The sequence below is a fragment of the Heterodontus francisci genome, chromosome 45 (genome assembly GCF_036365525.1).
Source record: "Heterodontus francisci isolate sHetFra1 chromosome 45, sHetFra1.hap1, whole genome shotgun sequence".
NCBI lineage: Eukaryota > Metazoa > Chordata > Chondrichthyes > Heterodontiformes > Heterodontidae > Heterodontus > Heterodontus francisci.
In genome coordinates, this window is record NC_090415.1 from 15606016 (window position 1) to 15622984 (window position 16969).

At 42.5% G+C, this 16969-nt stretch overlaps 1 protein-coding gene across 2 annotated transcripts in view; it reads left to right on the forward strand.

The window, feature by feature from the left end:
* The first annotated feature begins 485 nt into the window (after nt 1-485).
* Nucleotides 486-16969, forward strand: part of LOC137356119 (Fc receptor-like protein 3) — a 33571-nt gene continuing 17087 nt past the window's right edge. The window contains exons 1-5 of one of the 2 annotated variants that reach the window (XM_068021916.1): nt 486-582; nt 955-1069; nt 5226-5255; nt 8965-9216; nt 12080-12346. In XM_068021916.1, the coding sequence (XP_067878017.1) occupies nt 1039-1069; nt 5226-5255; nt 8965-9216; nt 12080-12346 (580 nt within the window). In that variant the 5' untranslated portion in view covers nt 486-582; nt 955-1038. The remainder of the gene's footprint in view (nt 583-954; nt 1070-5225; nt 5256-8964; nt 9217-12079; nt 12347-16969) is intronic. The other variant, XM_068021917.1, reaches the window with a different exon arrangement.

The window sequence follows — 16969 nt, forward strand, 5'->3', positions numbered from 1 at the left end:
TCGATATTGCAACTGCTACCGCCGCCATTTGTAATCACTTTAGGTGACCATTAATATGCCTGCATCAGAATTAATAATCTAATCACCAATTTGCTTGAGGAAATAACGTTCAGTGGTCAATATGCCCATCGGTTACAGCCCTTCAGCATTGTTCCATTTCTACCATTGTGACAGGACATGTGCACAGAGGTCACCACTTTTGTCGCTTGTAAAAGAAAAAAAATGATGAAGCCCTGGGGCTGCAGATAGCATCTGCCTCTATGTCAACAGTATAAGCTACGGATAGAGCCAATCATAAGAGACTTTTCTGACCCGAACGACGCCTGTTCGCTTCTGATAAGAATTCTTTAATTGCTGACAGGGCTAAGTTCATTTTTAGCATGTGGGTGGACAAGCTCATTGCGTACAGAGGAATTTGCTCACTTTGCAAAAGCTTTCACCAGTCACAGTGATCTTCATGTGCAGTCGCCCGATGGCTGCGTGTCATGGAACCCTCTGCAGCCATTGTCTCCTCAATCCACATAAGTGGTGTTTCAGGAGTTGCGAGTACATGTGGTTCATATTGAAGCATTAGTACCATAGGTACTGAATTTGAGCTGTAACAGCTGTAGCGAACGAGAATGTGAAGCTGACCAATGTGCTTAAGAAGAGTTTGTTGCATGTTTGACAGAAACGATTTGTTCTGGTGCTCAGTGCAAATGTTCACCCAAATCTGATGAAACCGATTCTTCATTGAAGGAAAGAAAATTGTAATCTTCAATTTATATATAAATTGGCTATTTCGGTCTTTGTGGTGAAGTTGACTGCACATGACAAGATACAATTCTGCGGGGTAAAGGTACTGGAGTGAAAGCAATTGGCCAGTTCTTTCAAAGGACCGATAGTGTCAGATAAGGCACAATGGGTCGAATGTCCTCTTTCTGCAATGTATGATTTCATGCTTGCACTTTGCAGGTAAATAGAACAGGAAGCGACTGATCCGAAGCACCCATCTCGACAGAGAGAGCTATACTCCTGTTTGGACTCCCCCTTTGCGAAATGAAATGCCTCTGTCTCCTTCAGATCTTCTGTAAGTGGATGTCAAATATTTGCAATGCATTTCAAAATCTGCTTTATTCACCAGGAAAGTGTAATCGAAGTAAAAACGTAAATCCTTTAATATGGTGTATCGCAATCAATTGATATTGACAGCAATATGAAGCTCAGACTAAATAAAGTGCAATTAAATTTTATTCAGTTAAATTGCTTTGAAATCGTATTTTTATGTTTCCGTGTGAATTGTGTTTTGCAATAACACTAAATCTAAATTTGAACGATCAGGGGAGCAGATTGTTTTTTCATTCATCGAAGAGGCTACCACTTTAGTACTGAAGGCTGAATCCTGGCGCTTCGTAACTGCAACATAATTATTCCTTAGCGACATCGATAGAACATGCTATAAAATATATTGTTCCGTTTGTGTTTACCAAATAGATAAGCATTTTTATGTACTACATGTCAGGTGTGGTGTTTGAGTTGTTAGACGCTTATTAACTTCTGCTAATAACCGTGGTGAGCTTTACGGGTGGTGGTTTCTTTAGGTAGATGTTGATAATGTCTTTATCCATGGTTTATTATGAAGCGTGACACAGGTACACTTGTTCTTAAAAATCTGCTGCACAGTCAGAGAGAAGCAGTGAGAAGCTCACACATAGGTAGAGTCTCGTTAAAAAGATACACCAGCTAAACAGAGAAAGAGAGAGAGAAAGGCAGATAGCGAAAGAGGAATATAAAAACATGAGAGCGATTCAATGGGATGAAGCTGGTGATAGACACAGATGACAGAGCAATGGTGTGAGACAGAGAGAAAGGCAGAAAGTGGATCAGAGAGCAACATAGTGACAAAAATAACACGGATAGGATAAGAAAAAGAGATCTGAGCTGCTAGTTTTTTTAGAGTGACAGATAAAGAGATGGCGAGAGTATGTGACCGAGCGAGAAAAAGAGCTGTGTTTTCGTTAACACACCCTTTCACAGGCAGTATAATTAGATTTTGTTAATTTTCGAATGTCAGAGAGAAAATATGCAGTCATGTGCTAGCGCCACACGATTTCTCACTTAATGCCAGTTCCAGAAACTGCTGCTGCTCCTTGTCATGGAAACAATTGAAGATCAAACGATAAATATGATTTAACTCGATGGAAAATGTTGGCTTATACAAGTTGAGACAGTGGAATTCATGGTGGTGGATTTACAGTATTAAGTTTCCTAACATGCACCACAATTAAAGAAACTTAATGATTTTAGTCATATGACGTTAAGGTTGCCTTTCTCGAACAGCCTGATGTCAATGTTCTGTTGTCTTGTTAAGATGCAGAAAGGAGGAACAGACACGGGATTTGCAAATTTCATGTATGACCAACGCTTTGACCAGAATCCCATCTATTTTACTGAATAAAAATAGTTATGGAGACTGGTTAACCTCACTTATTCCACAACTGACTGCAGCAGACGTTAAATGGCTTTAAATAGTCTTAAAGAGGAAATTATTGATGATATGCTGACCCTTGTGTTTCTTCTGATGCCCAGCGCATCGAACACAGTTTGAGGAAAGCATTAACCAGTTTAAATAACTGAAACAATCACCCTCTGCAAAATGTACATGAACTGTTTGTTAACAAATCAAATACAAATGTCTCCGCATTGATCATTGACCCGATTGCGATTCTTGCTTCAATATCTTTGCAGCAACGTGCATTAGCAGTGTGTTGCCTGTGATCTGAGGCACGAGAAAATGTTTTCTCCTCCCTCTCGCCGATTCCTAAAGAGCGTTCAAGGGCTAAATGGAAATCCTGACAATTGTATCATTATAATGTTGCTGCAAATTTGTATATAGTCATTTAAGAAACTTCTGAACGTAAATTTAATAATTTTGGAAATGTTCTTGCTGTCTGAAAAGCAGCAAATGTAATCTAGTCAAAAAGAAAAAGAAAGTATTCATAAGGGCTGGAAGGCTAGGAACAGACAAATACCTCGAGAATTATAAAGACAGTAGGAAGGAACTTAAGCAAGGAGTCAGGAGGGCTAAAAGGGGTCACGAAAAGACATTGGCAAACAAGATTAAGGAAAATCCCAAGGCTTTTTATACGTATATAAAGAGCAAGAGGGTAACTAGAGAAAGGGTTGGCCTACTCAAGGACAGAGAAGGGAACCTACGTGTGGAGCCAGAGGAAATGGGCGAGGTACTAAATGAGTACTTTGCATCAGTATTTACCAAAGTGAAGGACTTAGTGGATGATGAGCCTTGGGAAGGGAGTGTAGATAATATCAGTCATGTCATTATCAAAAAGGAGGAGGTGCTGGTTGTCTTGCAAAGCATTAAGGTAGATAACACCCCAGGGCCTGATGGGATCAACCCAGAATACTGAGGGAGGCAAGGGAAGAAATTGCTGGTGCCTTGACAGAAATCTTTGCATCCTCATTGGCAACAGGTGAGGTCCCAGAGGACTGGGGAATTGCCAATGTTGTTCCTTTGTTTAAGAAGGGTAGCAAGGATAATCCAGGAAAGTATAGGCCGGTGAGCCTTACGTCAGTGGTCGGGAAACTATGAGAGAGGATTCTTCGGGACAGGATTTACTCCCATTTGGAAACAAGCGAACTTATTAGCGAGAGACAGCATGGCTTTATAAAGGGGAGGTCATGTCTCACTAATTTGATTGAGTTTTTTGAGGAAGTGACAAAGATGATTGATGAAGGAGGGGCAGTGGATGTTATCTATATGGACTTCAGTAAAGCCGTTGACAAAGTCCCTCATGGCAGACTGGTACAAAAGGTAAAGTCACACGGGAGTAGAGGTGACCTGGCAAGATGGATACAGAACTGGCTCGGTCATAGAAGACAGAGGGTAGCAGTGGAAGGGTGCTTTTCTGAATGGAGGGGTGTAACTAGTGGTGTTCTGCAGGGATCAGTGCTGGGACCTTTGCTGTTTGTAGTACATATAAATGATTTGGAGGAAAATGTAGCTGGTCTGATTAGTAAGTTTTCGGATGCCACAAAGGTTGGTGGAGTTGCGGATAGTGTTGAGGATTGTCAGAGGATACAGCAGGATACAGATCAGTTGGAGACGTGGGCGGAGAAATGGCAGATGGAGTTTAATCCGGACAAATGTGAGGTAATGCATTTTAGAAGGTCTAATGCAGGTGGGAGGTATACAGTAAATGGCAGAACCCTTAGGAGTATTGACAGGCAGAGAGATCTGGGCGTACAGGTCCACAGGTCACTGATAGTGGCAACGCAGATGGATAAGGTAGTCAAGAAGGCATACGGCATGCTTGCCTTCATCGGTCGGGGCATAGAGTATAAAAATTGGTAAGTCATGCTGCAGCTGTACAGAACTTTAGTTAGGCCACACTTAGAATATTGCGTGCAATTCTGGTCGCCACGCTACCAGAAGGACGTGGAGGCTTTGGAGAGGGTACAGAAGAGGTTTACCAGGATGTTGCCTGGTCTGGAGGGCATTAGCCATGAGGAGAAGTTGGATAAACTCGGATTGTTTTCACTGGAACGACGGAGGTGGAGGGGCGACATGATAGAGGTTTACAAAGTTATAAGCGGCATGGACAGAGTGGATAGTCAGAAGCTTTTTCCCAGGGTGGAACAGTCAGTTACTGTGGGACATAGGTTTAAGGTGCGAGGGGCAAAGTTTAGAGGGGATGTGCGAGGCAAGTTCTTTACACAGAGGGTGGTGAGTGCCTGGAACTTGCTGCTGGGGGAGGTGCTGGAAGCAAGTACAATAGCGACGTTTAAGAGGCATCTTGACAAATACATGAATAGGATGGGAATAGAGAGATACGGTCCTCGGAGGTGCAGAAGGTTTTAGTTTAGGCAGGCATCAAGATCGGCGGAGGCTTGGTGGGCCGAATGGCCTGTTCCTGTGCTGTACTGTTCTTTGTTCTTTGTTCATATTATTTTAAAAAAAAGTGAAGGAGAAACTGAGAACCACAGATCTCTTAGTCTGACGTCAGAAGCATTGCAAATGTGAGAATATATTATAAAGGATGTGAACAGTAGACATTTAGAAAACACTGATATCACTGGACAGAGTCAACATGGATTTCTGAAAGGGAAAACATGTTTGAAAAACTCTTGGAATTTATTGAGGATATTTCTTCAATTTAGTAGCCTTACTGTTTAGCAGACATATGAAGATGTTCATAGTTAATGACGTACATTATTTTGTGTTGCAGTGCAAATTGCTCTTCATGGGACCACACAAGGTATGATGAGAATATTTTTCATTATTGATAATAATTCAATTTGTCGAGTGAATACTTCCAGTTTATACTTATAACAAAGGAGCGATCAAACAGTCGATTACTTTTCAGCTGGCTGCTCGAGCGCAAATACTGATGTTATGGATTCTCCACCTATAATAGAAATGGTTGATTTTCATCCTCATTGATTTCAGTGGGAATATAAATCGGGGAGTTTCTACAATGGCCGGACAATCCGATACCAAGTGCTAAGACCAAGTTTACGTTCCACCATTATATTTAAAAGACAAAGTTATTTTAAACTCAGAATATTTGCGAGCAGGAAAGATAAATCATAAGTGAAAACAAATATATAGACGAATGGATAGAGAGACATTTCATTGAAGAAATAACACAGGGAGTGATCAATTAGTGTAGTTTATGTTGCATATATAGAATTTCAAACGTTGTTTGCAGAACAAATACAAGAAGCTATCTTTATGTGTCGCCTTTAAAGAAACAAAATGTCCCAATACACTTCACAGGAGCGATATATTGCGAAGTTATAACCGAAAGTCATAAGGCGAAATGAAAGTAGGCAGATGGCCAAAAGTTTGGTTAAAATACGTTTTAAGATGCATCTGAAAGGAGGAAAGAGAGGCACAGCGGTGGACAGCGTTAGGGAGGGCATTCTGGAAATTGGGACCACAGTTAAATTCGAGGATGCTGAAGAGGCAGAATGAGGTGAATGGGTTATGGGACTGGAGAAGATTACTGCAATGTGGCCATGGGTTTTGAAAAGAGCGATGAGAATTTGAAAATCGAGGCATTGCTTAACCAGGAGTCAATGTAGCACAGCAAGCACAGAGCAATGGATGCATGGGAATTAAGTCACAGGCAGGAGACCTTTGGAAGTCTCTAATTTACAGAGGGTAGAATGTGAGAGTCCAGTGAAGAGTGCATTTTAACAGTCATGTTTTGATGTAACAAAGACATAGACGAGGATTTCAATAGCAGATGACCTGAGGTGGAGACAGAGTAGGGCGAGGCTCCAGAGATGGAAATATTCTTTATGATGCTGTATGTACGGTCAAAAGCTGATCTCAGAGTCAAATATATCAGCGAGTTTACAAATGCCTCGTTTCGGCTCAGACAGTTGCCAGGGTGAAAGATGGGGCTGGTACTGAAGGAATAGAGATTGTAACAAGAGCCAAAACGAATTGCTTTAGACTTCCCAAAATTTAATTGGAAGACATTTCCACTCATACAAATTCAGTTCCGGTTAAGCAACTTGATAGTTTCGCCAAAGTGGAGGAGTCGAGCGTGGTGGTGATGAGACAGCACTGCGAGTCGTGAGCATGTGTGTTAAAACTAATGCCCTGCTTCCAGATTATGTGCTTGAGGGGCAGCATGTAGACCAGAAATTGCAGGGGGACAACGATAGATCCTTGGAGACCAGCAGGTATAATGGTGTATTTGCAGGAATAGAAGCCATTGCAGGTTATAATCTGGCTATGATGTGATTAATAAGAATGAAACAAGACGAGGTCAGTGCCATCAGTTGTTGGACAATGGAGAGGCTTTGAAGGAGGATGATGGGGGTCAAACATGTGAAAATCCGCAGAGAGGTCAAGAAGGAGTAGGCGGGGTAGTTTAGCGATCTGTGGCATGGGCAGAAACCTGATGGGAGTGATTCTAACATGAAGATCCAATAATGATGGACACGTATTTGGAGGTGACAACACGTTCAAGGACTTGAACAGCGAATGGAGTTTGGAAATTGGACAGTCGATGCAAGGACAGAGGGGCCAAGGATTGGCTTTTTGAGGAGTGGGGTGCTGCAACTCGATTGTTAGGAGAGAGAGGTAGCACCTGAAGAAAGAAAATTATGAACAATGTCAGCTAATTTGGGGACCAGGAGCTACATCTGGGTTGTCAGCATTTTAGTTGGAATACGGTTGAGGGAGCAGGAGGTGGATCACATGGACAGGATAAGATTCGAGAGGCCATGAGGGAGAGAGCAGAGAAAAAGCCACGTACAAAGGGATGGCATGGGGAATCCTTAGAGGAATGTTATCTGGGTGGGCAAGTGAAATGGAGGGACGTGGCAGAGGCTGCTGTTTGGATGGTATCGATCTTAATGCCAGGTACGTCCATGAGCCCCTTGCACTTAATGTTGGAGGTGAAAATCGAAGAGACAGAGGACAAAGGTTTAAGAGGGCCGTTTGCAGTAGCACAAAGAGGCTGGGGCTTCCTTGTGCATTCGAGGATAATCCGAGAATAATAAATATAAATCGCAAACGAGAGCAGTACCCTGTTTTTTTTTTGTGGCCCAGACGGATCTGGTGGTAAATTGTTAACTTGGTTGGCTGCTGCATCCATGAAAGTCTGCGTCCCGAGTTGTTTTTTTTTGTATTGGGTGCCAGGGGGTCAAAGGTGTGCACTTTGCTCACTGCAGAAATTTTGTGGTGAACGGAGAGAAATAGCAATATTTTTTTGGAAATGGAATGTTCTATATTATAAGAATTGAGAGATAGTATTTTTTTCTTCTCCAGGGCGAAACAGAGAGTGCTTGTGTTAGTGCATGTAAGGGGTAGATGGATGGACAGAGACAAAATAATTGGTTAGTCATAGCCTTATCTGGGATTTATACGAAGGGAATATGGTAGAAGTTAGAGGCCCAGAATGGATAAAACAGAAGTTTTAAAAAGGAACTGGCGTAATTAAACTGATGGGTGCTGATCAGGTGTACCAGCCAAAATGCGCACACGAATGGACAAAGGAAAAACTCAAATTACATCAGTTTGTTTAAATGCAAATCGATACTTTCAAAAGCTTGATAGTAAATCAGAAACACGAAATAGATAGGAGATACTAGGAAGGGTCCATAGCTCAAGTCAGTGGCACTGTGATGCGAAAACGATGGAGTCAGTAGGGTGAAGTGAAGTGATTAATTCGCAGTGGCAGCGTTGATGCGAATTTGTCTTAGACAGAAAAAGAAGTAGTTTGGAATTTTTTTTCTGAATGGAGGGCCTTGCTAAGTGCTGCTTCATCAGTTAGGTGTTCGGATCACTACTCTGTTTGATCATTCTTAACTACTTGGACTTAGGTGTGCCAGAGATAATTTCAAACTTTGCAGTGATCCAAAAACGTGGAATTCCAAGAAACAACGAGGAAGATGGAAACAGATTTCGGGCAGAAATAGAAAGGCTAGCGAAATGGACAGACGAATTGCACATGCAATTTAATGCATTATGCTGCAGAAGAAATGTGACAAATTGAACCGAGGATACGGGTTTTCTGTTACAAAGAAACATTAAATAAACTGAAGGAATGACGTTAAAGGTGATAGCTGTTATACATTTTCAAAATAATAAAGGATTTTGACAGAGTAAATAAGGAAGCACAGCTAAGATTAAAGGAAATAGTATAGTTAATGTCTCATGAATCCATATATGGGAAGTGATCTGTGCCGCCCAGACATCGGTCCTTCTAATATCAGAAGTGGGGGCAATGTCAGTATTCACCGATACCATTTCGAGACCATTATCACCCGGTTTCCCCAATTTATAATCTCTTGTTTTGCTGAATTTTCGAACAATAGGTACCGGATAGGTATGGGCTGGTTTGGGCACTGAGTAGAAATGTCCATTGAGTTCACGACAGTGCAAAGTGCGAACCTTAGAAGTTCCAATATTGTTGATTATAAATTCATTTTATTGGCTTTTTGCAGCTCAACATCTGGAGTTTCCAGTTATTTATACGAGCAATGCAGCTGTAAAAGAAGGAGAGATATTAGAACTGCAGTGTCGATACAGTGCCAGAATTAAATGCTTTTATTGGTTTAAAGATGGCATCAAGTTCAGTGGCTGTTCAAGTTTTCATTACAAAATATTTGTGGACGGAGGCAGTGGTGGGTCTTACCAGTGTGGAGTGCAGTTGAACAATTGGAAGAAGAGTCAATCTGTGGATGTATTCACCATCGGTAGGTGAATTTTAAAACTTATAATTACAGAACGTATGAAAAACAAATAAAGGATCTGCATTTATATAGCATCAATCACCTCCAGTAATTTCCACAGATTTGGTATACCCCTCGTGGCTACAATTTCTAATACGTGGTAGCCAATTTTCACAGAAAAGTGTCCCACACATGGCTATACTTTTGATGAGGTAACTTGTTTCCGTTATGCTCGCTTTAATGATTGTTCTTCTTCCGGTGCTGGTTTTGGTTTCTTTTTCTTGAGTGAAGAATGGACTTGGATTGCATGTCTAATTCAAAAGATGGCACATCAGGCAGTGCACAGCGAGACAGTATTGGCAAAGGTACCCGTCAGATTAGGGCTCAAACCTATGGATCTGTTGCCCTAGTGTCGTGTAAGCTATCAGCTGGGCCTAGGTTGCTGACAGACTTTCTGCTGAAGATTATAGCCTCTGGAATAGGCCAAAATGGGTAGGTAAGCTTTCGCAGTAAATCTGTCAGCATCTATCCAAAATACTTATTTTTAAAGAGGCTCTAACGTAAAATTGTAAATGAAGCGCCTTCAATCATAGAATAAAACTGCAGAGAACTGTTCGGTCTGCCCCAGAGTTCAAATGGGTATGAGTGTTGGTGGCACAACATTTTTATATTGTTCTTAGAAATTTAATTTGCAATTACTTGAAGGGAGACATAATACGGTTGTCAACATTTGAAGATAGGCTCTGTAAATTAGTAGACAAAAGAAAGCAATCACTGAAAAATGGGCAATGTGTCCTGCAATAATTTCATATTGATCTTGTTGGTGTTTTTACATTATATCCGTGAATGCACTTTAAAAACAGTACTTCATTGGTAATGAAACATTTTGGGAGGTTTTGAGAGTGTGAAAGACATTGTGTAAATGCACATATCCGGTTCTTATCTGAGAATTGTTGCATTGCATCCAGGCTGCACTGTGCTAACTCTAGGAATGTAGGCAGTGATTGCTGTGATTTAATGTTGCTTCTATGGATGCTCCAAAAGAGCAGATAAACGTCAATTCCCATATACGTGTTAAATATGCGTTAAATATTTGGTATTACACCTGTTATCCGTGGCAAAACTAGACCAAATATGTTCTACATCAGTAAAGAGTATAGCCTGCTCCACTTGTTGGCGTCCCTTGAACAGTGGAATTTTACCCTGAGGGAGCTTTCTGCCAGTGTCTGCATACGCTCAGTTCAATCGTTATCTCGAACAGTAAAAATAAATCAGCCAGGACAAGTTAATTCAAATGTTTAATCAGTCACTCTCTTGACTTAAGAGAAAGGGAGTCTAGAAGATATGAGTATGCACAGTGAATCTGCGATCATTTCATTGAACACCAAGTTGTGGAACCAACTACCAATAAAGCGGTATTATATCTAGGATTGCGCAACGAGACTAGTTTCATTAATACCCTCAGAGTAAAAGAGCCTTTCAGAAGGATCATGACGCAAATGAATTCCTTATTACGTTTGAAAGCTACACAGTCCAGTCCCGAACAACAATCTTGAACTTAAATAAATCCAAATACATAGATATGAGAGAAGAGCCAATAAAGATAGCTGGGATAATTAAACTGATTGAATGATGGAGCAGGATCGAAGGGCCGAATGGTCTACTGCCACTTCTCTTTGTTATGTTCCTGTGTTCCAAATGACTCCAAAATAGGCCGCTATTTACAATGGAAGCAGTGTTGCCCATTTTCTTTTTGATGATTAAAGTGCAAATTCCCTCCAATAGATCTATCTCGCCCTTCAAGGGGAGGGGAATCAGTTGGAATGGCAGCTGCAGGACTGAAGCCTACACATCGTGCCTTGTTTGCTGCCTCAGTAAGAAGTGACGTGCAGAAATGATAACAGGATATTCCTGAGGATCTGCGAAAACACCGCTGTTGTAAATTCACTGGCGGTGTAATAGAAAACCCCATTAATGAGAAAGTTAGGTTCCTGCTGCTTACATTCTGGAGCGATAGAGGCGGAGTGAAAGCAGTCCCAGGCTATTCCCAAGTTCTTCCACCAATCGTTATCAAAACAACGCACTCAAATTGTGTCATGGCCTTTGTAACTGGTAACTGGCACGTGAGCAGCCAACACCTCGATTTTAAGGCCCTGACTCAAAACATAAAAGCTTGGAAGCAAAGGAACACATTATTACTCCCATTGGGCATATGCCTGCTCTTTGAACAAATTTATCCAATTAGCCTCTTCCCCAAATCAATCATTATAGATTCAATTTCCCTAAGGCACTTCTGGCATCTCTGTTAAATCTCGGTCCTCTCCTTACCAGACATCATACCAATGGAAACATTTGCCAACTATCAAAGAACATTATAAATTTCTACAGCTCAATCTTCTAATTTTTTGTTTAAGTGATCTGATTCCCGTTGGAAAACGTGCAGTTTTACTTTTTCATGGGACTTGTGCATCGCTGGCGATGCCTGCATTTATTGCCATCCTTAATTACCCTTGAGAAGATGGAGGTAAGCTGCCATATTGAACCATGTGGTGTAGGTACACTCACAGTGCTATTCGGAAGGGACTTCAAAGAATTGCAGGGCTGCTTTATTCAGGATGGTATCGAGATTCTTAAGTGTTGTTGGAGCTGCAATCATCCAGGCAAGTGAAGAGTATTCGATAACATTCCCAACCGTGGCCGTGTACATGGTTTTACAGGCTCTGGGGAGCCCGTTGGGCTACTCGCCACAGAATTCCCAGCCTCTGTCGGTGATACTAAAAATCTGGATATTATGCTGCTAATTAAAGCCAATGGCCTTCATGATTTGCTTTGTGCACTGTGATATATTCTAATGTTTACTTGCTTTATATTACTCGTGTATTTACAGCTGCTGATATGAAGTTATCTCTGGAAGTCAGACCAATAGGAGCCCTCTCAGGTGAAAGCATTACGATGAATTGTTTACTGCCGGCTGGGAAATGGAAAGGTTACAAAGTCTTCTTGTGGTATCGAAACGAAAAGTTAATAGCACGGAATAATCAAGCTCAGTACATCATTAGAAGGGCGAAAAGATCAGATGCAGCATCATATCGGTGTGAACTCCAAATAAACTACAGGAAATGGATCTCACTGGACGTTAACGTCAGCGTAACAGGTTGGTAACTTGCTGTGTTCTTTCTCTCCCAATATGCTCATTGGAAAGTTCATGAACCATGGAATATGTTTTCCAGGAAATCTTTGTTGTAGTTTGGGAATGTTTGCAATTGCTTGTGAAAGCAACCAGCTGGGTTCATTTCTTCAAGTGTCTGGGGTTCATCTGACAAAATTACTCACCTTGTTAATTGTAATAGGATAAACGTTGGAAGAACGTTTTATACGAAAGCAATTACTGGAGATTGGAATGACTTGTCACGTGGGGCTGTCTATTTAGATACCAATACAATTCGGTAGAATAGTGCTTATGGGACTTGATTACTGATTAATCCAGTCGGTCACTCTCAGATTTGTTTTAATCAGGGTCAGGACGGAAATATATGTGTTTCAATCTGAAGAATTGTACTTCCAGAATCAAGCGTGCTTCTGTTAAATCTGCATCAGAGAAGGGAAGTCTGGCGCCATGGATTGGAGTGGCAACCTGATTAACAATGCTGATTCTAATGATGAGAGTTCTTGTTGTTCTTTAAAGTAACACTACACATTTGACCAACGCAAGTGGAATCCCAGTTTCAAAACCTGACCGAGAATCCAGCCCTAGTAATGAGTTAAATTAAGGAAACACAGCATCGTTAGTCTGCACAGCGTCAAGCGGTTCCACCCCGATTACTTATATTGTCGACATAGACTCAGATATAGAACTCGACTGAGAGGATTCCGACCTAACTGAAATTACACACAAAATCAGTAACCTTCACGAAAGCACCGGAGGACGTTGCAGTTGCACTGTTGGAAACGACTTTACATAACTTCCGAGACATGGAGTCATAGAGTTATATAGGACGGAAACAGGCCCTTCTACCCATCGTGTCTGTGCCGGACATCAAGCACCTTTCTAGTCTACTACAACTTTCCAGCACTTGGCCCGTAGCCTTGCTTTCTATGGCGTTTCAAGTGCTCATCTAGAAACTTAATAAATGTTGCCTCTACCGCCCCTTCAGGCAGTGCATTCCAGATTCCAATCACCCTGGGTGAAAATATTTCCCTCAAATCCCTTCTAAACCTCCTGCCCGTTACCTTAAATCGATGCCTCATGTTATTGACACCTCCGTGAAGGGAAGAAAAGTCTCTTCCTATCTACCCTATCTATAGCCCTCATAATTTTATATAGTTCAATCAGGCCCACCCCCCCCCCCCCGCCTCAGCCTTCTCTGCTGTAAGGAGAATAACACTAGCCTATCCAGTCTCTTTTCATAGCTGAAATGCTCCAGCCCAGGCAACATCCTGGTGAATCTCCTCTGCACCCTCTCCAGTGCTTTCACATCCTTCCTATCGTGTGGTGAGCAGACATGTACACAGTACTCCAGCTGTGGCCTAACTAGCGTTTATAAAGCTCCATCATAACCGCCCTGCACTTATATTCTATGCCTCCTCTAATAAAGACAAATATCCCCCATGCCTTCCTTACCAGCTTATCTACCTATGCTGCAGCCTTCAGTGATCTGTGGACAAGTACACCAAGGTCCCTCCGATCCTCTGTACTTCCTAGGGTCCTGCCATCCATTGTATATGCCCTTGCCTTGTTAGTCCACCCAAAATACATCACCTCACACTTCACAGAATTAAATTCCATTTTCCACGGCTCTGCCCATCTTACCAGCCCATCTATGTCGTCTTGTAATCTAAGGCTTTCCTCCTCACTATTTACGACACCACCAATTTTCGTGTCATCTGCGAATTTACCGATCATACCTCCTATATTCACGTCTAAATCATTAATGTACAGTACAAACAGCAAGGGTCCCAGCACCGATCCCTTCGGGACACCATTGGTCACAGGCTTCCAATCGCAAAAACAACCCTCGACCATCATACTCTTGCTCCTGCCAGTAAGCCGATTTTGGATCCAATTTGCCAAATTGCCCTGGATCCCATGGGCTCTACCTTCTTAAACAATCTCCCATGTGGGATCTTATCAAATGATTTACTGAGGTCCATGTGGACTACATCAACTGCTTTACCCTCATCCACACACCTAGTCACATCCTCGAAACTTCAATCAAGTTTGTTAGAAGTGATCTCCCCCTGGCAAAGCCAAGCTGGCTATCCTTGATTAATCCTTGTCTTTCCAAGTGGTGTTTAATCCTGTCCCTCAGAAGTTTTACTAATAGTTTCGCTGCCACTAATGTTAGACGCACCGGCCTGTGATTACCTGGTTTTTCACTGCTACCCTTCTTGAATGATGGTTCCAAATTCGCTGTCCTTCAGTCCTCTTTCAGCTCTTCTGTGGCCAGAGAGGATTTTATTATTTTTTTTCTTATCTCAGAGCCCCTGCTATCTCTTCCCTATACAAAGTGAATTCGTTGCAGTTGCAGTAGCAGATCAGTTATTATAAGTGCACCAGTGGTAAAAAGAAACAAGCGACTCAAAGATACATAATCCCAGGATTGCTGCTTGTTATCTAAGATTGTAATTTGTAACTTCTTATTGACATCCATCTGTTTAAATTGAGCCACTTAATGCTAATAAAAGCAAGCAATGTCTCCTGAACGCATCAAGTATTAATTCTATCAACAATTAGAGTTAGTTGTGCATTTAAACAAGTTGGTCTGTCTTTTTATTGACACATAGAGGGGAGGTATTCGGAGAGGTTAATGCTTCTCGACAGATGTTGCTGATATTCCTCAGCGCAGGTGTGTCGAATTTGAGGCAAGATATGAAGTTTTTGCAGCTGTAGCTGTGGCTCAGTTATTCACTCACTTGCCTCTGAGTCAGCAGTTTGTCTGCACAAATCCCATTGCAAGACTGGAGAACTGAAATCAACGCTGAGGTTCCATTTCAGTATTGTGGGAGTGCTGAACAGTCGGAGAGTCAGTCTTTTCACCGAGAATGTAAAATCAGGCTCTATCTGGACTGTCACAGCATCGGAGATTTTCTTTTTTTATTCATTCATGGGATGTGGGCGACACTGGCCAGGCCAGCATTTATTGCCCATCCCTAATTGCCCTTGAGAAGGTGGTGGTGAGCTGCCTTCTTGAACCGCTGCAGTCTATGTGGGGTAGGTATACCCACAGTGCTGTCAGGAAGGGAGTGACAGCATTTTGACCCAGCGACAGTGAAGGAACGGCGATATAGTTCCAAGTCAGGATGGTGTGTGACTTGGAGGGGAAATTGCAGGTGGTGGTGTTCCCATGTATTTTGCTGCCCTTGTCCTTCTAGTTGGTAAAGGTCGCGGGCTTGGAAGGTGCTGTCTAAGGAGCTTTGGTGCATTGCTGCAGTGCATCTTGTAGATGGTACACACTGTAGCCACTCTGCGTTGGTGGTGGAGGGAGTGAATGTTTGTAGATGGGGTGCCAATCAAGCGGACTGCTTTGTCCTGTTTGGTGTCGAGCTTCTTGAGTGTTGTTGGAGCTGCACCCATCCAGGCAATTGGAGAGTATTCCATCACACTCCTGACTTGTGCCTTGTAGATGGTGGACAGGTTTTGGGGAGTCAGTGGGTGATTTCATCGCCGCAGGATTCCTAGCCTCTGACCTGATCTTGTAGCCACAGTATTTATTTGGATGTTCCAGTTCAGTTTCTGGTCATTGGCAGCCCCTAGCATGTTGATAGTGGGGGTTTCAGTGATGGTATTGCCATTTACTGTCAAGGGGAGATGGTTAGATTCTCTCTTGTTGGAGATAGTCATTGTCTGGCACGAATGTTACTTGCCACTTATTAGCCCAAGCCTTGATATTGTCCAGGTTTTGCTGCATTTCTACACGGACTGCTTCAGTATCTGAGGAGTCACGAATGGTGCTGAACATTGTGCACTCATCAGCCAACAACCCCACTTCTGATCCTCTGATTGAAGGAAGGTCATTGATGAAGCAGCTGAAGAGGGTTTGACCGAGGACACTACCCTGAGGAACTCCTGCAGTGATGTCCTGCAGCTCAGATGATGGACCTCCAACAAGCACAACCATCTTCCTTTGCGCTAAGTATGACTCCTGCCAGCGGAGGGTTTTCCCCTTGATTCCCGTTGACCTCAGTTTTGCTAGGGCTCCTTGATGCCATACTCGGTCAAATGCTGCCTTGATGTCAAGGGCAGTCACTCTCACCTCACCTCCTTTGTCCATATTTGAACCAAGGCTGTAATGAGCTCAGGAGCTGAGTGGTCCTGGCGGAACCCAAACTGAGCGTCACTGAGCAGGTTATTGCTCAGCAAGTGATGGCACTGTTGATGACACCTTCCATTACTTTACTGATGATTGAGAGTAGGCTGATGGGCGGTAATTGGCCGGTTGGACTTGTCCTGCTTTTTGTGTACAGGACATACCTGGGCAATTTTCCACATTGCAGGGCAGATGCCAGTGTTGCAGCTGTACTGGGACAGCTTGGCTAGGGGTGCAGCAAGTTCTGCAGCACAGGTCTTCAGTACTATTGCCGGAATATTTTTTTTATTTTTAGAGACACAGCACTGAAACAGGCTCTTCGGCCCACCGAGTCTGTGCCGACCAACAACCACCCATTTATACTAATCCTACTTTAATCCTAGATTCCTACCACATCCCCTCAATTTCCCTACCACCTACCTATACTATGGCCAATTTACCTATCAATCTGCAAGTCTTTGGCTGTGGGA